Consider the following 18008-nt stretch of genomic DNA (forward strand, 5'->3'; position numbering starts at 1 on the left):
AATGTTTTGGAAATAGGATGATGTCTCTTATTCAGTGGATCAAATGATAATGCCTCAACAAAAACTGTAGAAACATCTTCTTGAAAAGCTAAACATAAGTCTTATAAGTAACTGGCTATCAAGGAATATCAGTTATTAACTCACTGGTGGATATATATTTTAATAGGAGATACAAATCCAGACAAAAATGTGGAGGATTGCACTACTTACCTTGGTTCCCAAGTTGGCCACATGACATTTCTCATGTTTTTCCTGTACTTCCTAAATTTCCATTTAGTCCCAGGAAGCTTGTAAGTGATGGAGCTCAGATGAAGAGCAGTGATTTTAAAGATCGTAACAGGGAAAAAATGATGTTCTCACAACATCACAAGAGGTGTGTTCTGAAGCCTTTTATTCTAAATTTTAAGTTTCTTGAAAAGGCAGAAAAGGGAAAGTTTCAGTAAATATTGTTTTACAGAGAATGCCTCTGAACATTGAGAATAGACCAAAATGTACGTACAAAAAAAAAAATGTATTTTTATATATACACCTGTGTGCTTTTTAATATTGACAAGCATATAGAAGTTCACAATAGCATATTTGCCCACAGAAATTGTGGCTGTTCCTTCACTGGGAGTGTTAAGGCCATGTTGAATGGGCTTGGAGCAACCTAGCCTATGCAAGATATACTTGCCTGTGGCAGGGGCCTTCAACTTGATGACGTTCAAATGTCCCTTCCATCCCAAACCATTTTATGATTCTGTACTTAAATGTGAATAGTAAAAGGATATCCTCTCAAAAGAAAATAGATCAGCTTCTGGCAGAATGAACTATGTCCATGCTAAACCAAATGATGGAGACATGAAACATGGCAAGTAGCAGGTCATGTCACCGCAGAGTAAGTGTATGTGTAAAACCACCCTGGCTTTGGCACAGGAACTGTTGCTCTTGCTGTTTCTGGGGCCTACAGTACTGATGCTTCCCTGCAAGCTATTAGGGCTTGTGATGCTGATAGTAGGGATAATTGTCTGGCAAACTACAACATTGATTTTCTGGATTTGGGATACTTAGGTCTGGCAATTAGCAGTATGATCCTCCTAGCTTAAGAAAATGTATTTCTGAGCCCTACATAAGCTACTGTGTCCTGTACTTATATTTCCACTGCAGATAGGGGAATTAGCTTTTTATTGTGTTTTGAAGTCAAAGACATTATGTACGTTCGAGCTAGTAAGGGTGACGTTGGAGTTGGACCTGAATTAGGCATGACTGCTTTTTCCTGATCTGGCTCTTCTTATCTCTCAGGTGTTTTATTAATATCAACCAGCACAATGGAAAGAAAAGGTATTGTTTGTCTAAAATGCTACTGCCACCACTAAGATTTACACTGAAGGAAATATTATTGCTGTTCTCCTAAGAAAAGTTTTAAGTACACGACATGCTTTTCTGAGGGATCACATCTGTATTGTTCAAACACAAAAAGCTATCGTTAGAAATAAATATTTTAAGTGGTTTGCTAATTACTCCTCACTCTGGTGTTTCTCTGACTCTAACAGCCTTATTTAATCTCATGGCTTTGTTTAAAGAAGGAAAAGATCTCTGCACAAACTGAGAACAGATATGGTTTGCAAATATGACAAGTTTGTGTTTTGCATTGCTGGGTTCTGCTTAGTTCTTCATTTCTGAAATTCCACTACAGATGGCCTCTTGCTAAATTTTTAAAGCACTTCCACATTTCAGAACCAGGCTACCTTTCAGCAAGTCACTTTTGTCAAAGCCTTGGTGTTCCTTCAAGATATTGTCCATGTGTGCTATATGAGAATGTACAAACAGTGAATTACCCATGTCTGCTCTGATTCATATATTTGAATGTCTGGAATGTATTTAAATGAAGTGAAGAAGAATTAATTTTTTCTGCTCAGGAAATCAGTTACAGCAGGTCTGGTATTAGACACCAGAAGTAAGCGTGCCTTAGATGGTGGTTAAGAGTTGTGTTCTTCTTTAAATGACTAACCTGGAGTGAGAGGTTGGATGTCTTTTGAAAACTTAAACCTGTTTCACCTGAACATGTTTAACTAGTTAATAAGAAACATCAAAAAAGACAAAACCCTGAGGTCAATGATCATTTTTTGTAAAGCCATTCGATGATGTTTAAATTTGTTTTTTGGGTCTGTCTATAACATAAGTTTAATAACCTAGCTCAAATGCAGATTTCTAATTTTCAATTAACATAGGAATAATTTTGTTTGCTAAAATAAAATAAATGAATGAATGAAAAGTCGGAGCCATGAAATGTTCTAGGTAGCACTTTTTAAAATTCCAAATTTCAAAAAATCATGTGGCAACTGTATAGCTCAAGCTTTAAGTATTAACTTTTAACCTTTGACCTTACAGATTTTAACCAATGAAATGTCTCTTTAAACTTTAAAGGAAACAATGATAACGAGCGCCTGGCGATTGCTAGACAGCGAATTCCATATCGACTTGGTCGAGTAGTTGATGAATGGCTACTCGACAAAGGTAAAAAACATTGATTAAAACTTCAAATAAAACAATAATTTGAACATAACCAAGTAGTGCTTCATTGTAACACTAATAAACATAAAAAATAAATTTCAGTAAAACTAAATTAAAAACAAATTTTAAAAAAGTAAAATATAGAGTAATATTTGCATACCTTGTATAATAATTTCTCTACATTTCTAGAAGTACCAGCTGTTTAATAATCTTACCCTGTTAACTTAAGGTTAAAGGGACTGTTAAATATAATCCACTAACTCAATCTATGAAGGTACTTATAGCAAACATTAACCAAAAATTATAAATCATTCATAGATTATATGACATGTTCCAGCATCTAAATTATTAACTAAAAATATCTGTAGTTATGCTATCTTCATTATGGTCCTGAAAAAAAAATTTGTTTAAACTGTAGGTATCTTAAATAGTGGGCAATATGACTTGCCAATCAAAATGAAGTCCCTTTAACGTTTGCAACCTTCTAAGGGGATTTTGGAACAAACATGAATTAAAACAGAACTTAAAGTTGTGTGCATGCTTTTTGTGAGCAGAAACCAATCTGCTAAAGTGACTATTCTATTTACTAAGAGTGGTACTGTTGCTGAGGATTTCTCTGTTTAATGGAAATGTGCCATGATTTCTCCATCGGTATGTGTATCATTTCTGAAGCCGCTTTTACATCTAAAATCTTCTATTTGAATTGATAGCCTTGCTGAAAGCCAATCAGACATCTGTTTTTGAATCTGCCTCTGAGATACTCAGTGTGAACCATGTGTTTCTCTCCAGTGTGTATGTGGAAGGAAAATAAACATTTAAGTACAAAAAGGAATCATTCAATTACAAATGTAAATACTGAATTCACTTACATAGAAAAATGACAGATTACTGCATAAAGGATTCTTTAAAATTCTCTTGACTTAGTGACTTGTTGGCATATATATATAAACTGTGTGTATATACATATTTCTATATGTCTATACATACATAAACTCACATGTACATAACTAAAGCTATAGGCCCTATGATGTGTTGTGCAGAAAAAACTTGAAGACAAAGTAAACATAAGGAATTAGAATTGGCATTCTTGACAATGGCATTCTTGACACACACCCAAAAAATTTAAGACTGCTTTCAGGTAAAAGGAAGAGGGGTATCATTTGTAGTGCTGAACACATTTGTAAACATATTTGATTGGCCTTTTAGCAAAAAAAAAAAAACAACCAAAAAACAAAAAAAACCCCACCAAACTAAAAATCCCAAAACGTTGCAAATTAAGAAAAATGCAAATGCTCTCCAAATTTATGCATTCCATGGACACCTCATTAAAAAGCAATGAATTATGAGTCAAATCCTTTTCTTATAGTTTATTGCTCTCATTATTCACCCCATGACAATCTGTTATCACTCATGTAGAGTATAGTGTTCACAGTCAACATTTTTGCATGTATATAATATTATCTTCACAGGGCGTCAGCTCACAATCTTCAATAGCCAAGCAACTATAAAAATTGGAGGCAAGGAACGTGGCCACCCTTTCCAAGGCCAGCTCTCTGGTCTTTACTACAATGGCTTGAAAGTTCTGAATATGGCAGCAGAAAACGATGCCAACATTGTGATAGAAGGAAATGTGAGACTTGTTGGTGAAGTGCCTTCCTCTATGACAACCGAATCCACAGCCACAGCGATGCAGTCTGAGATGTCCACGTCAGTCATGGAAACAACCACTACTTTGGCCACAAGCACCGCTAGAAGAGGAAAGGCCCCAACAAAAGAACCTATTGGTCAGGTTAGTTGGCTTGCTCGCCTTTTCCTGTCTTTGAGTGTGGCTTTCAATATCACATTTGTTCTGCAGATGAAATTGTTCCTGTTGGGGAAATGCTTGAATTAGAGAGAAAAGCTTTATACTGAACATGGCTTATGGATGTGATGCTGATCATGATTTAGAGGGAAAGTAAGCCTTTGCTATACCAAATTAGGCAGACTTACCAGTTCAGGTATTTCTTCTGCTGAGTTTTATTGCCCTGTCGTCCATCTTCATAGTGGAGCATATTTTTAAAAACCCTTTCTTCCCTTCATGGCTTCTATTGATTCTTTTCAGCGTAGGAATGCAGGATGTCTGGAGTTAAAGATAATGAATTGAAGTGGTGACATTATCCAGGAGATAGAGGGGAAAGACCCAAGTTTGCAGAGGGAACAGAGGAAGGATGCATGAAAACAAAAAGTTGGAAGAGGCTGGGAAAGAGGGAATCAACACTTTCTCTAGTCCCATGCTTGTTCATCTCAGGCAGAATTCCTCCTAAGAGACAGTGGTAGCAGAGGGAATTAAGAGCACTCTACACCCTGGGAGACTCAGGCTCCAAGTCAGAGGCTGTTGTTTACTGTTCGTTTGAGGTTATTTGCATCTCATGAATTTAGTGATATATTTAGTAGCTTTCAGATTTTGTTAGAGTCTCTGTATAATATGTGGTGGAATTTAATTATCAGGAAAAGGAGGGGGGAAAACCAGGTGAGTGAAGTAAATACCTTCATCTTGTGGATACCGTGAGTAACAGCATTCAGACTTTGGGCTTTAAAAGCCTAAAACCTACCAGGACATTTCTGTGGCAGGGAAGTCTCTTATAATTACTCTATCTGCTAAAAGCTTTTCCTACGTTCACTCGGTTCACATGCTTGCTTGTGTGCCCACTGTGCTATCAAGCCATGACAGCTACGCTCTGGGATCCAGAAGTAGGACAAGGAACAAAGAAAGCATCCCAAGCCATAGGGAGGAACAGGAGCACAATATGATGAATGAGGTTAATTTTCTCAAGAATGGAGGACAACATGCTGATTAGACTGGGAGGTTGAGGACAAGGTGCCTGGTTTCTGTGTAAAACCTCAACTCACAGTTGGAATTTGGCTGAGGCATTGAGCTTGACACTACAGCTTTTCTGTCCATGCTATTTTTGTGTACTATATGTTGTAGACTGAAAACTACAACATAGATTGTTATTTTATAAAGTGAACATTTAAGTTAAAAGTGAGCTTTAAAAAAACCATTTTGACTTATATTTTCAAACACAGAGATGTTTTGTGCATTTTCCTTGTTATGTAAAATACATGAGAATCCAGTTTAAAAAGAAGGAGGTGAGGGCAACTTAAACCCAATTGCAGATACATGGAACCAGCTGCCTCCAAAAAATGTCATCCATTATAGACAGTAGCAGTTCTTTTAATGATTATTGTAGTAAGCTACAGTGGTTTTATTAAATAGACAATGCATTTTCGTTGTTATTAATTCCGTTTTCAATCCAACTAGGCTGAACTCAGTGTTTGCAGCACCAAAATGTAAGACTTCATCAAATTGACCAGAGGCAGTTCTGCATCTAAAAGTGCAAGACATAGAATCATAGAATCATAGAATAGTTAGGGTTGGAAAGGACCTCAAGATCATCTAGTTCCAACCCCCCTGCCATGGGCAGGGACACCTCACACTAAACCATCCCACACAAGGCTTCATCCAGCCTGGCCTTGAGCACCGCCAGGGATGGAGCACTCACAACCTCCCTGGGCAACCGATTCCAGTGCCTCACCACCCTAACAGGAAAGAATTCCCTCCTTATATCCAATCTCAGCTTCCCCTGTTTAAGTTTTAACCCTTTACCCCTTGTCCTGTCACTACAGTCCCTGATGAAGAGTCCCTCCCCAGTATCCCTATCCTCACAATGTTGAAGAATGTGGGGCTAAATTAATGCATCTGAATTTAAATCAAACAAAGTTAAACTGTAACAGTTCCCAGCATGCTTTGTGGCCTCTGCCACTCTCAGGTAACTCTCAGGTGTAATCTGGGAGGAAGAATATCATAGCGAACATCCCCAGTTGGCACCTTGCATGATTTCTTGGAGATAGGAGTTTACTGGTATAGTTGCTCTGCTAGTTGGCCTGTGTGTATGTTTTACATACTTGTTTTATGTTTAAAACATAAAACATATGTTTATGTATGGATGTTTAGCCACTGAGATTTTTTTTTCTGAGGTGTTCCAACGGCATATTTGGAGAAGGAAAGAAGTTTCTGAAGCTAACAGCTATATGGTGAGGTATATTTCTTTCTGAAAAGGGCAAACAGACAATCAGGCAAAATGGTCGTCCAAAGATCTCTGTTTCAAGCTTCAGGCAGGCTCGAGGAGTATCCTGAGGTGCCCAGCATCTCACCAAAGCACATTCTGAGGGTGAAGGTTTCCATCAACCTCTCTCACCTGTTAACCTGGCTGGGGCAAGTAGCTGATGCAGCTTGAAACTCTGTAGCTGAGAGCCTGAAATCAGCATTTTTGAGGAAAACATTCAATATTAATGTCATTGCAGCACATGGCGTTCTGACCATATAACTGAGCCCTTCTTGCCATTAATAATACACAGTGATTTACTTCAGCTATGTCTACGCATCCTGCCTGGTAGGATCTGTGTTGCCATTAAGACTATACACGTAATTAGTCAGGGACTGCACAGGCACACAGTTTGCAATCAGGCCTGTGATTTGATTTAAAGAGATTGATAACATCCCAAAGACAAAGCCAAAATTTGCCTGCAGGATTCTATGTTATGGAAGCTACTGAATCAAATTAAAGACATAATTTATCCTCTTCATTAATACCTGTTTTCTTATTCTACCTGCGTGTAATAATTTCTTTGCAGTGAACCATAGGACTCCCATGGGTCTACCCTGCAGGGTGCTGAGTAATCACTTTCCATCTTGGTGTCACTGGGAGATGAAGGCACTCACCATCTCATGGAAAATCTTTAATTTCTGCATTCCCTTTCAATTTTGTCCTTTTACATTATTTTTTTTCCCCTGATTCTTATTTATATATAACCTCTTCAAGAGTGTTGATTACACTGACTTACTATAATGCACAAGAAGAAAAGTTACCTTTCTAGCATTAGTTAGATTACTGAAGAAAATACGCAGCTGAACAGCAATTGCTAATGAAAAAACCTTACATGCCTGCAAACCCGTGCATGTCTGAAATAGAATAGAAGCAAATGATCAAATCAGTCAGAGATTGTTTGCTCTGTTTGCAGAGGTACTGAATTAAATTAAAGATTGCAATACTTAAAGAAGATAATTTAAAACTCTATTTATGGTAAATGCTCTTAAAAAAAAACAACAAACACATAAAATGTTAGTGCTTAAACTGATGGAGTGTGTACTTCTCAGCAGATCTCTAACTGATGCAATGTATGATACAGGTACTTCCAGGAAGTGTGTCAAATGCAGTTGTGTGTGATTTTAGACAAATGAGATCTTAGTGCTTCTGAAGGAAAAAAAGTGCTTTCTGTTAATGACTGCTCTAAATGAAGGTTTTCCCTACTTGGAGGCTGTGTCGTATTTTAACAATGCATGTTTTGGTAATGACAGACATCTTAATTATTATACTTTTAAATGTAGATTTTTCAAAGGGGAAAAAGGTACTCTAATCCTATTGAATGTCAATGGCAGGTGAATGCCTCATTTTCCTTGGTTTCTTAAAAATCCCCCACACCCCTTCCCCTTTGATTATAATGGCATCTAGAGCTGTCAGCCTTCATGCAAGGCACTGCATAAACACACAGGAAGTGACAGCCCCTGTCTCAAATAGCTTAAGAAGTAAAAAGTATCAGGTAAGGAGAAAAAAAGATGGAAATTAGGAGATGGGAGGAAGAGGGAAATGAAGAAGGCATTGTGCTGGTTCAATGTTAAAAAGCGACGTATGATTTGCAGCCCAGCCATCATGGGAGGGATAGTTTACTACCTAGGTTTTGATGCAGGCTCTTCATGCAGGAACCCCCAGCCTATAGCTGTCCCATAGGAACATCATGGAGCTTACAGTAGACTCTGGATCAGGCAATTTTAGGACTTGTCTGCCCAGTTTGTCCCAGCTGGGCAGTTAGTACAAAATCAGCACCAGTTAGGTGGTCAGTGAGAGGTTTTCTCTACTTTTTTTCCTCTGCTCATTGCAGGGGGGTTAGACTAGATGAACTTTGAAGGTCCCTTTGAACCCAAACTGTTCTGTGATTCTATTTTGCTTCTCATTGTGCCATTGACGCTTGAGGGAACTCATGGCCACTGGTGTGGGAGCTGAGGATTGCAGGAGAGGTCCTTCACTCCACCCACATGGAATGGGAGGAGGCTCAAAATTTTACATGACCTTATGCACGTGGAAAGAAATCCCCAACCTTAAATGTTACAAGAGCAGGACTTCCCTTGAGTGAAAATACACATCTGAGTGTTGCTAACTATGGATGAGCCATAAGTATACACTGGGGCTCACAAATCATTTATGCTTAGACCGTATTTATATGGGCTAAGAATATCCTACTCTTTATGAAGTTATTCAGGAAAATGATACAGTTATTTCTTCTTTTTCTCTTTTATTTTTGACACTGTTCTTAAAGTCTCATTTGCAAGTTTTTCTATTCAATCATAAAGGCAATAAACCTCTTTTAAAATCAAAAACAAAGGAGATTCACATGTTGTGTAACTCTGGGAGCCGGCATGTTGAGCAAAACATCAAGTACTGCAAGGCTTGCAATAAAAATTGCTGGAGTTGGCAGAAGTGGAAAAGCTTCAAAAGGATGTTGAGTCTTGTTTTTTCTTGAATTAGGCTAGCACAATCAGGCCTTTAGTGTATCTTTAGCATGGCTTTGTAGATCTGTATTAACTGGAAATCATAAATGAAGTGATAGTAAATCAAGAATAATAAGCTCATTTCTCATTCCTTTCTGAAGATTTGATTATGACAGCCCATCCACAGAGCAGCCTCTGCTTGCATGTGTTGGAAACTGTTTCTGAAAGTTGTGTGAAAATAGCCTTTTTTTTTTCTTCTTTTTCCCAAGGGATTCTGACTGTCCTCTTTGTTCTCATCTGAGTGGGCTCTTATCAGTAACACTGAGCCACTTAACCAGCAATTGCAATGTACTGTGAGATGATTGCATATTTCGGAACAATAGGCACTGATTTTTGGTCAAGCAGAATTCAGTTGACTTCATATTAAATGGATGAGCTGAAATTTGGTCAGTTGCCTTAGAGGGCACACATCAGGTGAAGGGTGTGTTTCTTTACACAGATTGAGTTAGTGGATTTAAATGGTATTGTAGCGGGAATGATGACAGGCTTGGCTCAGTGTCTTCCTTCACCTGCCAAATAAAAACAAGCATTTGAAACAGAGGGGTGTTTTCCATGGAAGAAGTTCAATTTTAAGAATGGTAGTTGAGTACATGACCTTTACACAGGATAGTAAATGTGAATATCTTTTATGGAGACACAGTAATCATTAAATCAATATAGTTAATAGGAGGAAGAATATTTTTCACCCATCTCCATTTAAAATTATCCACTATGTGGTTTGCAGTGCCTGCTCTTATACACAGGGTCTGGGTTCTTTCTGTACGTCTGTGCTGCTCCCACTTCTTCCTCTGGACATTCACACCAACCAGTCCACAGTTCATTGGCCCCAGTAGGCAAAGCTGATGCTTGCTAGATGACAGAACTTGTGTACAGTTCTGGTGTCCCGAACTAAGAAAGACATGGAAGTATCAGAGCAAGTCCAGAGGAGGCCATGAGGATGATAAGGAGGCTGGAGCACCTCTCATATGACAACAGGCTGAGAAGATCGGGTTTTCAGCCTCGAGAAGAGAAGGCTGAGGGGGGACCTTACAGCAGCCTTCCAGTATCTGAAGGGGGCCTACAAGGAAGCTGGAGAGGGACTCTTCATCACTGGGGGACTGTGGTGATAGGACAAGGGGTAATGGGTTTAAACTTAAGCAGGGGAAATTTAGGTTAGATTTAGGAAGAAATTCTTTACTGTGAGATTGGTGAGGCACTGGCACAGGTTGCCCAGGGAAGCTGTGGGTGCTCCATCCCTGGAAGTGTTCAGGGACAAATTGGACAGGGCTTGGAGCAATCTGGTCTAGTGGAAGGTGTCCCTGCCCCTGGCATGGGGATTGGAACTAGATGATCTTAAGGTCCTTTTCAACCCAAACCGTTCTATGATTCTATGAATTCAAGTGTTAAGGACAAATTTCATTTGCAGTAGGATCTCTAAGCAAGTACTGTAGTTGTGGAAGTATCACATTTCAATTGCAGGTAGATGCAAAAAGAGGTTGGTGCATGAAACCCATGCTCTTTTTTTTTTTGCCTTTCTTTTGTTTAAAATATCATACTATGCATTTTTAGTTTGTTTTAGTGATTTTTGATAATTTGGTTAATTATTTTAAAACATAACTGTTCATCCTGACACTCACTAAGATCTCTAGAAAATTGAAATAGGATACAGTGAACACTAAAATTCTCTATCTCTGTTTTAGTATTTGCTATGTGATTACATCTGACTTTCCCACTGAATATTGGTTCTTCACTACTTGAGTACATAAATGTTGCTTTAGACAAGGAGCATTTAGACAAGGAGCATTCAGCACACCAGTGTTGTTGGTTGGCTCGTTGTTTTCAAGTGTGACACATGATTGTGTAGTTGTGTGCCTGTCTCTCTTAATAAATATTCAGTCCCATGACCAATTCAGTCAAAACTGGTTTTGGCATAAAGATTTCAAGGACATTAAGCACCCACAGAAGTCAAATTGCATGAGCTCCGGTGCTCATCCTGTTTCTGGTGCATATTGCATAGCTGTGTTTTCCCCTGCTTTGTGTTCAAAAAGCAAAGCTTAAAAAGAAAAACAAAGTGAATGTGTGGGTTGGAATAGATCATCTTCAGAGGTCTCTTCTAACCCTAACAATTCTGTGATTCTGTGTTCTTAAGATGAGTTCTCTCATCTTACTTAACGCTTCTGTATTACTTCAATGTTTCGAAACTCTTATGGTAAGACCTTTACATATATAGATCCTATAAGTGTGTCCTTAATGTGTAAATTAGCTACTTGAAATACACGCTTTTGTGCATGCATCCTTGCCACTGAACTGCCAAATAATAGTGATTGTCGTTAACTTTATAGCCTACAGAGAATTTTGCCTCTAAAACCAGAGCTTTGTGTAAAGCTCAAAGGATAAGAGTTGCTGTTGGTTGTTGTTAGAGAAGAAGGGTTCTTACAGGCAGTTTGTAGCACACTGGGCCACCAAAGGCAAATCTTAATTGGTTGCTTGGGAAACCACAGACATTCAAATACCTGGACCTGATCAGCAATGGTACTTCATTGCACTATGCAGTCCAGAGACAACAGGCTTCTGCATGGGCTGCTTTGTCTTTAGCTCTGCTGTGGATTAGCTTCAGAAGGCACCATCCACGTGGGATAGTTTTCCAGCCCCAGCTGGGAAAGGGCTTCCCTAAAGGAAGCCAAACCATGCCATTTCCATTAAGTCAGTGGGATGTGACTAAACCTTAAGCACTGCTTTGAAAATACCCCCTACAGTGTGTATGCACAGGGAAAAAAAAAGGTTTGTAAATTAAATTACAGCATTGTCAGTATACAAAGTACCTCAAGACACTTGTCTAAATTGTTAGTTAACCAGTTGCAAAGCAAAGTTTCTTTCAAAGTTGGGAAAAAAGGATCTGAGGCCACCTGTAGCTTCAGTTTTGTTTTTCTTTCTTGTTGAAATGACCAAGCTCATTTACTACAAAGTTTGCTTTATTATGTGGGGGTTTTAACCCAGATAGGTGTTACCCAGTCTCAAATTGTGACTCATTCATTACAATTTTTAAATATGGTGGAATTTAATTTTCAAGTAGAACAAACATAATCTTGATTCCAGCCTTTTTTCCTAGAATGCTGCTCATCCTTTTTCCTAATAAATTGATTGTGTTACGTTAGCAGTATGATATTTCTAGAAAATCCCTTTGTATAACATGAGACACAGTATCTAATGGTTGGTGAGCAAAGTCACACCCAAAATGTCGCCAGTGATATGCTGTTGGAGAATTATTTACCTCCATTCCCAGGCTCTCCTTCTTCCAGCCACTTTCTTAGGAAGAATCCTGTCACACAAAGCAGCGCTTGGTTCTGTCTTGCGCGCCGTATCTGTCTGCCCTTGCCCCTCAGTGCCTCCCAATGCACTAAAACATCACTACATCAGGATTATATAGAAATGGGATTGTTTCACCCAGGTGGAACACAGGGCTGTTGCAGAGCTGGTGGCCCATAACTGGACTGTCACATAGCTGTTATGCATGTGGTGTGGCTCAAAAGGCCCGGGTGTTACAGTCACTACTGGTTTTCAGTAGCCTTGCATTGTGTCTGGGAGCTGCTCTTCTCCTGTGCAAGGAAAGCAATAGTCATTCAGTCTTCTTACCATTCACAAGAGCTGCCTGAAGATCTTGTTCACGGTTTCCTTTGGTGGATTTCTGTGGCTGAAGCACTGTGGTTTACATGCTTGGCTCACCCAATTTGCCTTTCAGAAAGCACAAAATAATACATTCTCTCTCTTTACTTTGGTGTATGATTCCTGACAGCTGAGAGAAAGAAAGAGAGATGAACTTCGTGTGTGACTGTCCTCTCCCAGCAGTGGAAACCCAGAGCAGGTTTCCACCTATGATGAAGCACAGCTTCAGTGTGCTTTAGTGCCAGCAGACACCCCAATGCAGAGCAGCAAAATACCAGTCCTGCTGCTGCAGCAGCAAATTATGATCACAATAGTTTCCATCCTTCCATTTGGTATTCAGCAACTGATCTGAATTGCTGGTGCTCATGTTTTGTTTGTATATAGCCACTGCTTCAGATTTAGATGCTTTCTAGTATCTCCGTGCTCTTTACCCAGATTTGCAGTTCTGTTACAAATAATTTTTTACAAAGGCAGTGTATAATTTCTGTGCGTAATTTTCCTTTCTTTTAACCACTTGCTTGAAATGTCCCTTTTTTGCACTATGGTTTTGCAAGCATGTATATCTATATAATTATAAAAGGCAGATGAAGGTATTAGATTGGATTTTTTTTTTTTTTTAATGCAAAGATGAACAGTAAAGTCTCTGAAGTGATTTAAGGCAGAAACCTGTGGGACTTGCCAGTTTCTCCTAAGAGGGAACATAAATGATGGGCAGTGACATTGCACTGAGGAATTGTTGTCCCAAGGATCTAACTACACCACTCTCTCCTAGAAGTGCATAGAAATATGGGCTGAGAAATAGGAACCATTTCTTTAAAATCTGCTCTGGAGGATGAGATGATATATTGACCAATTAAACAGAAGTCGGATACCTAGGTTTGTATTCTGACCTGTGGGAAATGATTCCATCTCTCTTCAGTTCATCTCCATTAATAAATAACTGAGTACTTCCCTGCTGTGAGATGACAGGGGGTGAGAATGAAATCTATTGTTAGCTTTGATGTGTTCAGACAGATAATTAAGGATTATGTCTGTATCTAGAAACACAGAAGTGGAAGTACCAGGTCTTAGGAGAACACGTACCAGGTACATTAGAAATAGTTCTGGAAAGAGCAGAAATGATGTGGGAGGAAGCCCGTGTAAAGAGAGTACATGGTGCTGACATACCTCAGATCCAGGAAGAAATTGGGCTCTCATGGGAACAAAACATTTGAAGGTAAAATGTACTATATGCTTTTGCTACATCTTTTAATCTAGCCACATACTAAATGTTTGGGATTTTGTGGGTGGATTCTGTCAAAAAGAAAGACTGAAGAGGTTGACAGGGTTTTTAAATGCCCATCAGCTTGTGGGAGGTTTTGCTCAGCCCCCAGCATTACGCTATAAATACAGAGAACACATTTATTCTGACATTTTCATGCTTTTATAAAAAGGATGAGGTCAGAATAAATGGCCATAGACATATCTTGAATGACACTTGCGTATCATTTTCAGTTTTTTTAAGCAGGGCATTAGTGTCTGTGCTGTGCAGATGGTGTGAGAATGCTGGGAACAGCAAGAGTGAGATTCTGATGTCCGTGCAGCCATAGGTGACTCCACTGACTAATGGATTCAAGAGTTGATCATTTATTTTTCTTTTCATATCCAGATTCTTTTGTGACTTTCACAAATGTGCTGCCATTAATAAGCATAAAGCCCTAAGAGAATATTCCCCCTTCCTTCTGTCTATTTATGATCATATTTTGGGAAAATGAAGTTTTCCAAAATTCAGCCTCCATAATTCACAAGGCCACAAATTCATTAAAATTGTCTGGGAGTTTTACTGAGTGCTTTAGGGAGATCCATCTAGACTAAATGTGTTCAGTAAAGCTGATAATTCCTTACGTTAGTACTGAGACTTACTTGTTTAATTCCAGGCTCCCAGAGGTATGGAATACAACAGTCTGGATACACTTCCTGTAGGTGTGATAGACTTGCTAATTAACTGATTTAATCCATACCAAGGCATTATCAATACCATTATCTGTCATGCCAAAGGGTAGGATAGCAGTGGTAGCTAGATGTGTGTTGTCTTCTAAAACAGCATTTTGCATATGTATCTGAGTGCATAAACATACTTTTTGGTTACATTTTTGTGGTGATGTCCAATTACAACTAGGATAGCGTAAGCACTTAAAATATTTCCCTAATAATGTTCTTGACATTAACGTTTCCTGTCCTTAAGGTCAATGCTGATAGCTTCAATCACCGTGTGCAGGAATAGTCTAAAAAATAATATTTTCTAGAGTAATCCAAACAGCCATATTATAAGTAAATGAGAGATAAAGGCAGTTTTAGCATTTTCTTTATTAAATGGCTAAACCGTACACAAAAGTGGCAGGAGAGGAAGGGTCAGGATGTGATTATTGTTTTCCTCAGTGAAACAATTGATGAAAGAATCATTTGGGATGACTCAAAACAATTTTTGCATTTATATCATCCACATAACAAGAACAAAAGAAAATCTTTTGTTCAAAGTTGTAAAAAAAAATGTTCAAACAAATTGAAAAATTAAGACCTGGTTTAAGTGTATTATATTCCTCTAATTAGACATCTATCTGTAAATGGTTGAGATCAGCCCAGTGTTTTCAGTCAGCTGTCTGAAAAGCTTTACAAACATGTTGTGGCAGTGCCTCCTCTGTACTCTTAACTGACTTTAGCATTTAAACTTTTGCAATAGTTTTTGTAGTGCTGTGAGGCACCACATTAAAAAAGACCATGATCTGTTTTCTCACTGTTACACAAATAACCCTAAAAAGAAAATCTTACAGTGTGGGTCAAAACACTTAATATCTTCATATATTAAAAATAGCTACCAGCTTGTTCATATTAAAGTGCTTCGGTTTTCCATAAAAGGGAGTCAACAGATGTCTGACATGATAATTCCACCATATGGCAATTTCATTTTATTTCTAGTTCAATACTAAAATGATAATGATGAACACTGAGTAACTTTGTTAATCTTAGTAGGTGGAAGTTTCACCAACATTTAAGAAGCAACAGGGGGTGATTGTAACTTGGTATCGACTGTGGCAAGAGATGTACTGTGGTTTTCCCTCTTTAGTCCTGTGGTTTTCCCTCTTTAGTCCTGGGTTGATGGTAAAATGAGCTAGATGATCTAACAAGACTTCACCGCCTGTGAATTGCAGAATGCTTATAGTGGTGAGGACAAAAGCCCCCATTCAGGTGATGCTAGAGAAGATCATGTGGTAAATACTCTCTTCTCTGTAACAGTGAGGAAAAGAGCTAACACAGCCTAAATATTTCGTTCACATTTTTTCTATTCATCAACAGTCAAACATCAAAGCATACCATTTGTCCAATGTAAAGTTTATCCTTCTATGTCGGTAATATATAAAAAGCTTGGATTTGTCAGATGAGAAGTCTGAGCTGTGATTTGTTGAAGGTTAGGAGGGTATTCTAGGAAGGTATTAGCTTCTGCTCGCCATATTCCCATGCTGTTCCCAAGGCATCTACTATTAATCATTATGAGGAAATAATACTGGGTTAGATGAACCTTTAAACTGACCAGGTATGGCCATTTTTGTCACATGGCGTGGCTTCTTGTTCCTTTGTTTTCTTCCTTTCTGAATATAGATGCTCACATTTCAACTAGTGGTCGGGTGTTAAATGCAGCTTCCCCATAATTATTTGCAAACTTGCTCATGTTGATCAGCTGATTAGCAAAACAAACCAAATGGCAGGTTTTTCTTTTGGCAAGGCAAATTCATCACTAAGAAACTGTACCCATATGGCCTAGGTAGATGGAGGCAAAGGGAAATAAAAAAGAAATAGAAACATTAAAGAAACTATAATCAGGTATTTCTGTCAGGTAGCAAGGAGGGTCTGTATGCCCATGGAAGGAAATAGGAAGTTACAGTAAAACTCAGTTGATATTCCCTAATCTCTTCCTTGGTCAAAGCAGAGAAAAATACAATGGCATGAGTGAGTCTCAGCATGAGCATGATTGTATTTGCAAATGCTAACAGTAAGATAAAGCTGTAATGCTGCACTGGCTGCAGTAGTTGAAATTGCTTTGTTTTCTTTCAGTACTGTAAAGGGAAAATTTATAAAATCTATTGCTGATGAGTAAGGCATATGCGATTTTTTAGATGGTCCATTTGGGCTTGATTACACAGAACAATTCCTATTCAAGATAGCATTTAAACATATGTGTTTCTTTAAACATGTGCTTGAGTAAAGGGGTGGAATTGGAAGGCTTTTAAACGTGTGCTTTTCAAGTCTTGTCTTGAATGAGCAACCAAATTAGAAATAATGCTGTGCATTCTAGTGCCATCTTAGCCTACGACTAAACTAAAGGTAAAATCTGAATCACTTCTCATTCATTCTCTAAAGAAGGAGGAGTTCTGTTTTCTTCCATTTTTCTAATCAAGATGTGACATGAGATATGATTCTGCTATCTGAGCCACTGGTTTGTAACAGAAACTTGAAATGAATGAATTGTTTTATTTCTGTCCAGGTTGGGTGTCTGTGAATTACATCCTGCAAAACCTCACCCACAGGTGATAGGGGATGTAAAGTGTAATCTGAGTTGCTCATTTTAAATAGCTCATTAATCGTTAATGCCAACATTCTTCTAATTGTGGTTCTTTGTAACCAGCAGATATTTCCTGGTGATCTGCAGAGAAGATCACTCATTACTTTGTCAGCTCTTCTCCACTTTTTCCATTTGCTGTACCACACTACTGATGGTTAAAAATACATGAATAACTAACAGATTGTTCTCCTACATACTCTGCTGCCATATTTGCTACAAGAGCCTGTATTTAACTTCCTGTGGGAGAGAAGTTATCTGTGAGATCTTGAATAGAAAGTATTTAAGGGCTGCCAGGTCCTTCTTCATAAACATGAAGTTGGACAATGCAGTCACTTGAAAAGTCAAGTTAGGATAAATTAATGTTCTTAGAGTATCCCATGGTTATAACAGTCATGGTGAATATGATGTTACAGGGTGCTAAGCACCTATTAATGCCCAACCATGAATAAAAGTAGACTTCAGATCTGCAAGTATGATGGCATATTATGTATAATACACATTTTGGTGTAACTTTCCCAGTACAAGCTTCAATGACTCCCAAGGTTACTCTCTCTGGCTTTGAAGAAGAGCTGGGATAAATGTGGCTGATGCTGCTACTTATGTCAGTCCTTTCTGCCAAGGCTGCCAGCA

The 18008-nt window shown here is 38.4% G+C and overlaps 1 protein-coding gene across 10 annotated transcripts in view; it reads left to right on the top strand.

The window, feature by feature from the left end:
• Window positions 1-18008, top strand: part of NRXN1 (neurexin 1) — a 541621-nt gene that overhangs the window by 441861 nt on the left and 81752 nt on the right. For all 10 annotated transcript variants that reach the window (XM_065679616.1, XM_065679620.1, XM_065679618.1 and 7 more), the window contains 2 exons: window positions 2407-2496; window positions 3963-4282. In XM_065679616.1, the coding sequence (XP_065535688.1) occupies window positions 2407-2496; window positions 3963-4282 (410 nt within the window). The remainder of the gene's footprint in view (window positions 1-2406; window positions 2497-3962; window positions 4283-18008) is intronic.

Source organism: Lathamus discolor, chromosome 5 (genome assembly GCF_037157495.1).
Source record: "Lathamus discolor isolate bLatDis1 chromosome 5, bLatDis1.hap1, whole genome shotgun sequence".
NCBI classification, from domain to species: Eukaryota; Metazoa; Chordata; class Aves; order Psittaciformes; family Psittacidae; genus Lathamus; species Lathamus discolor.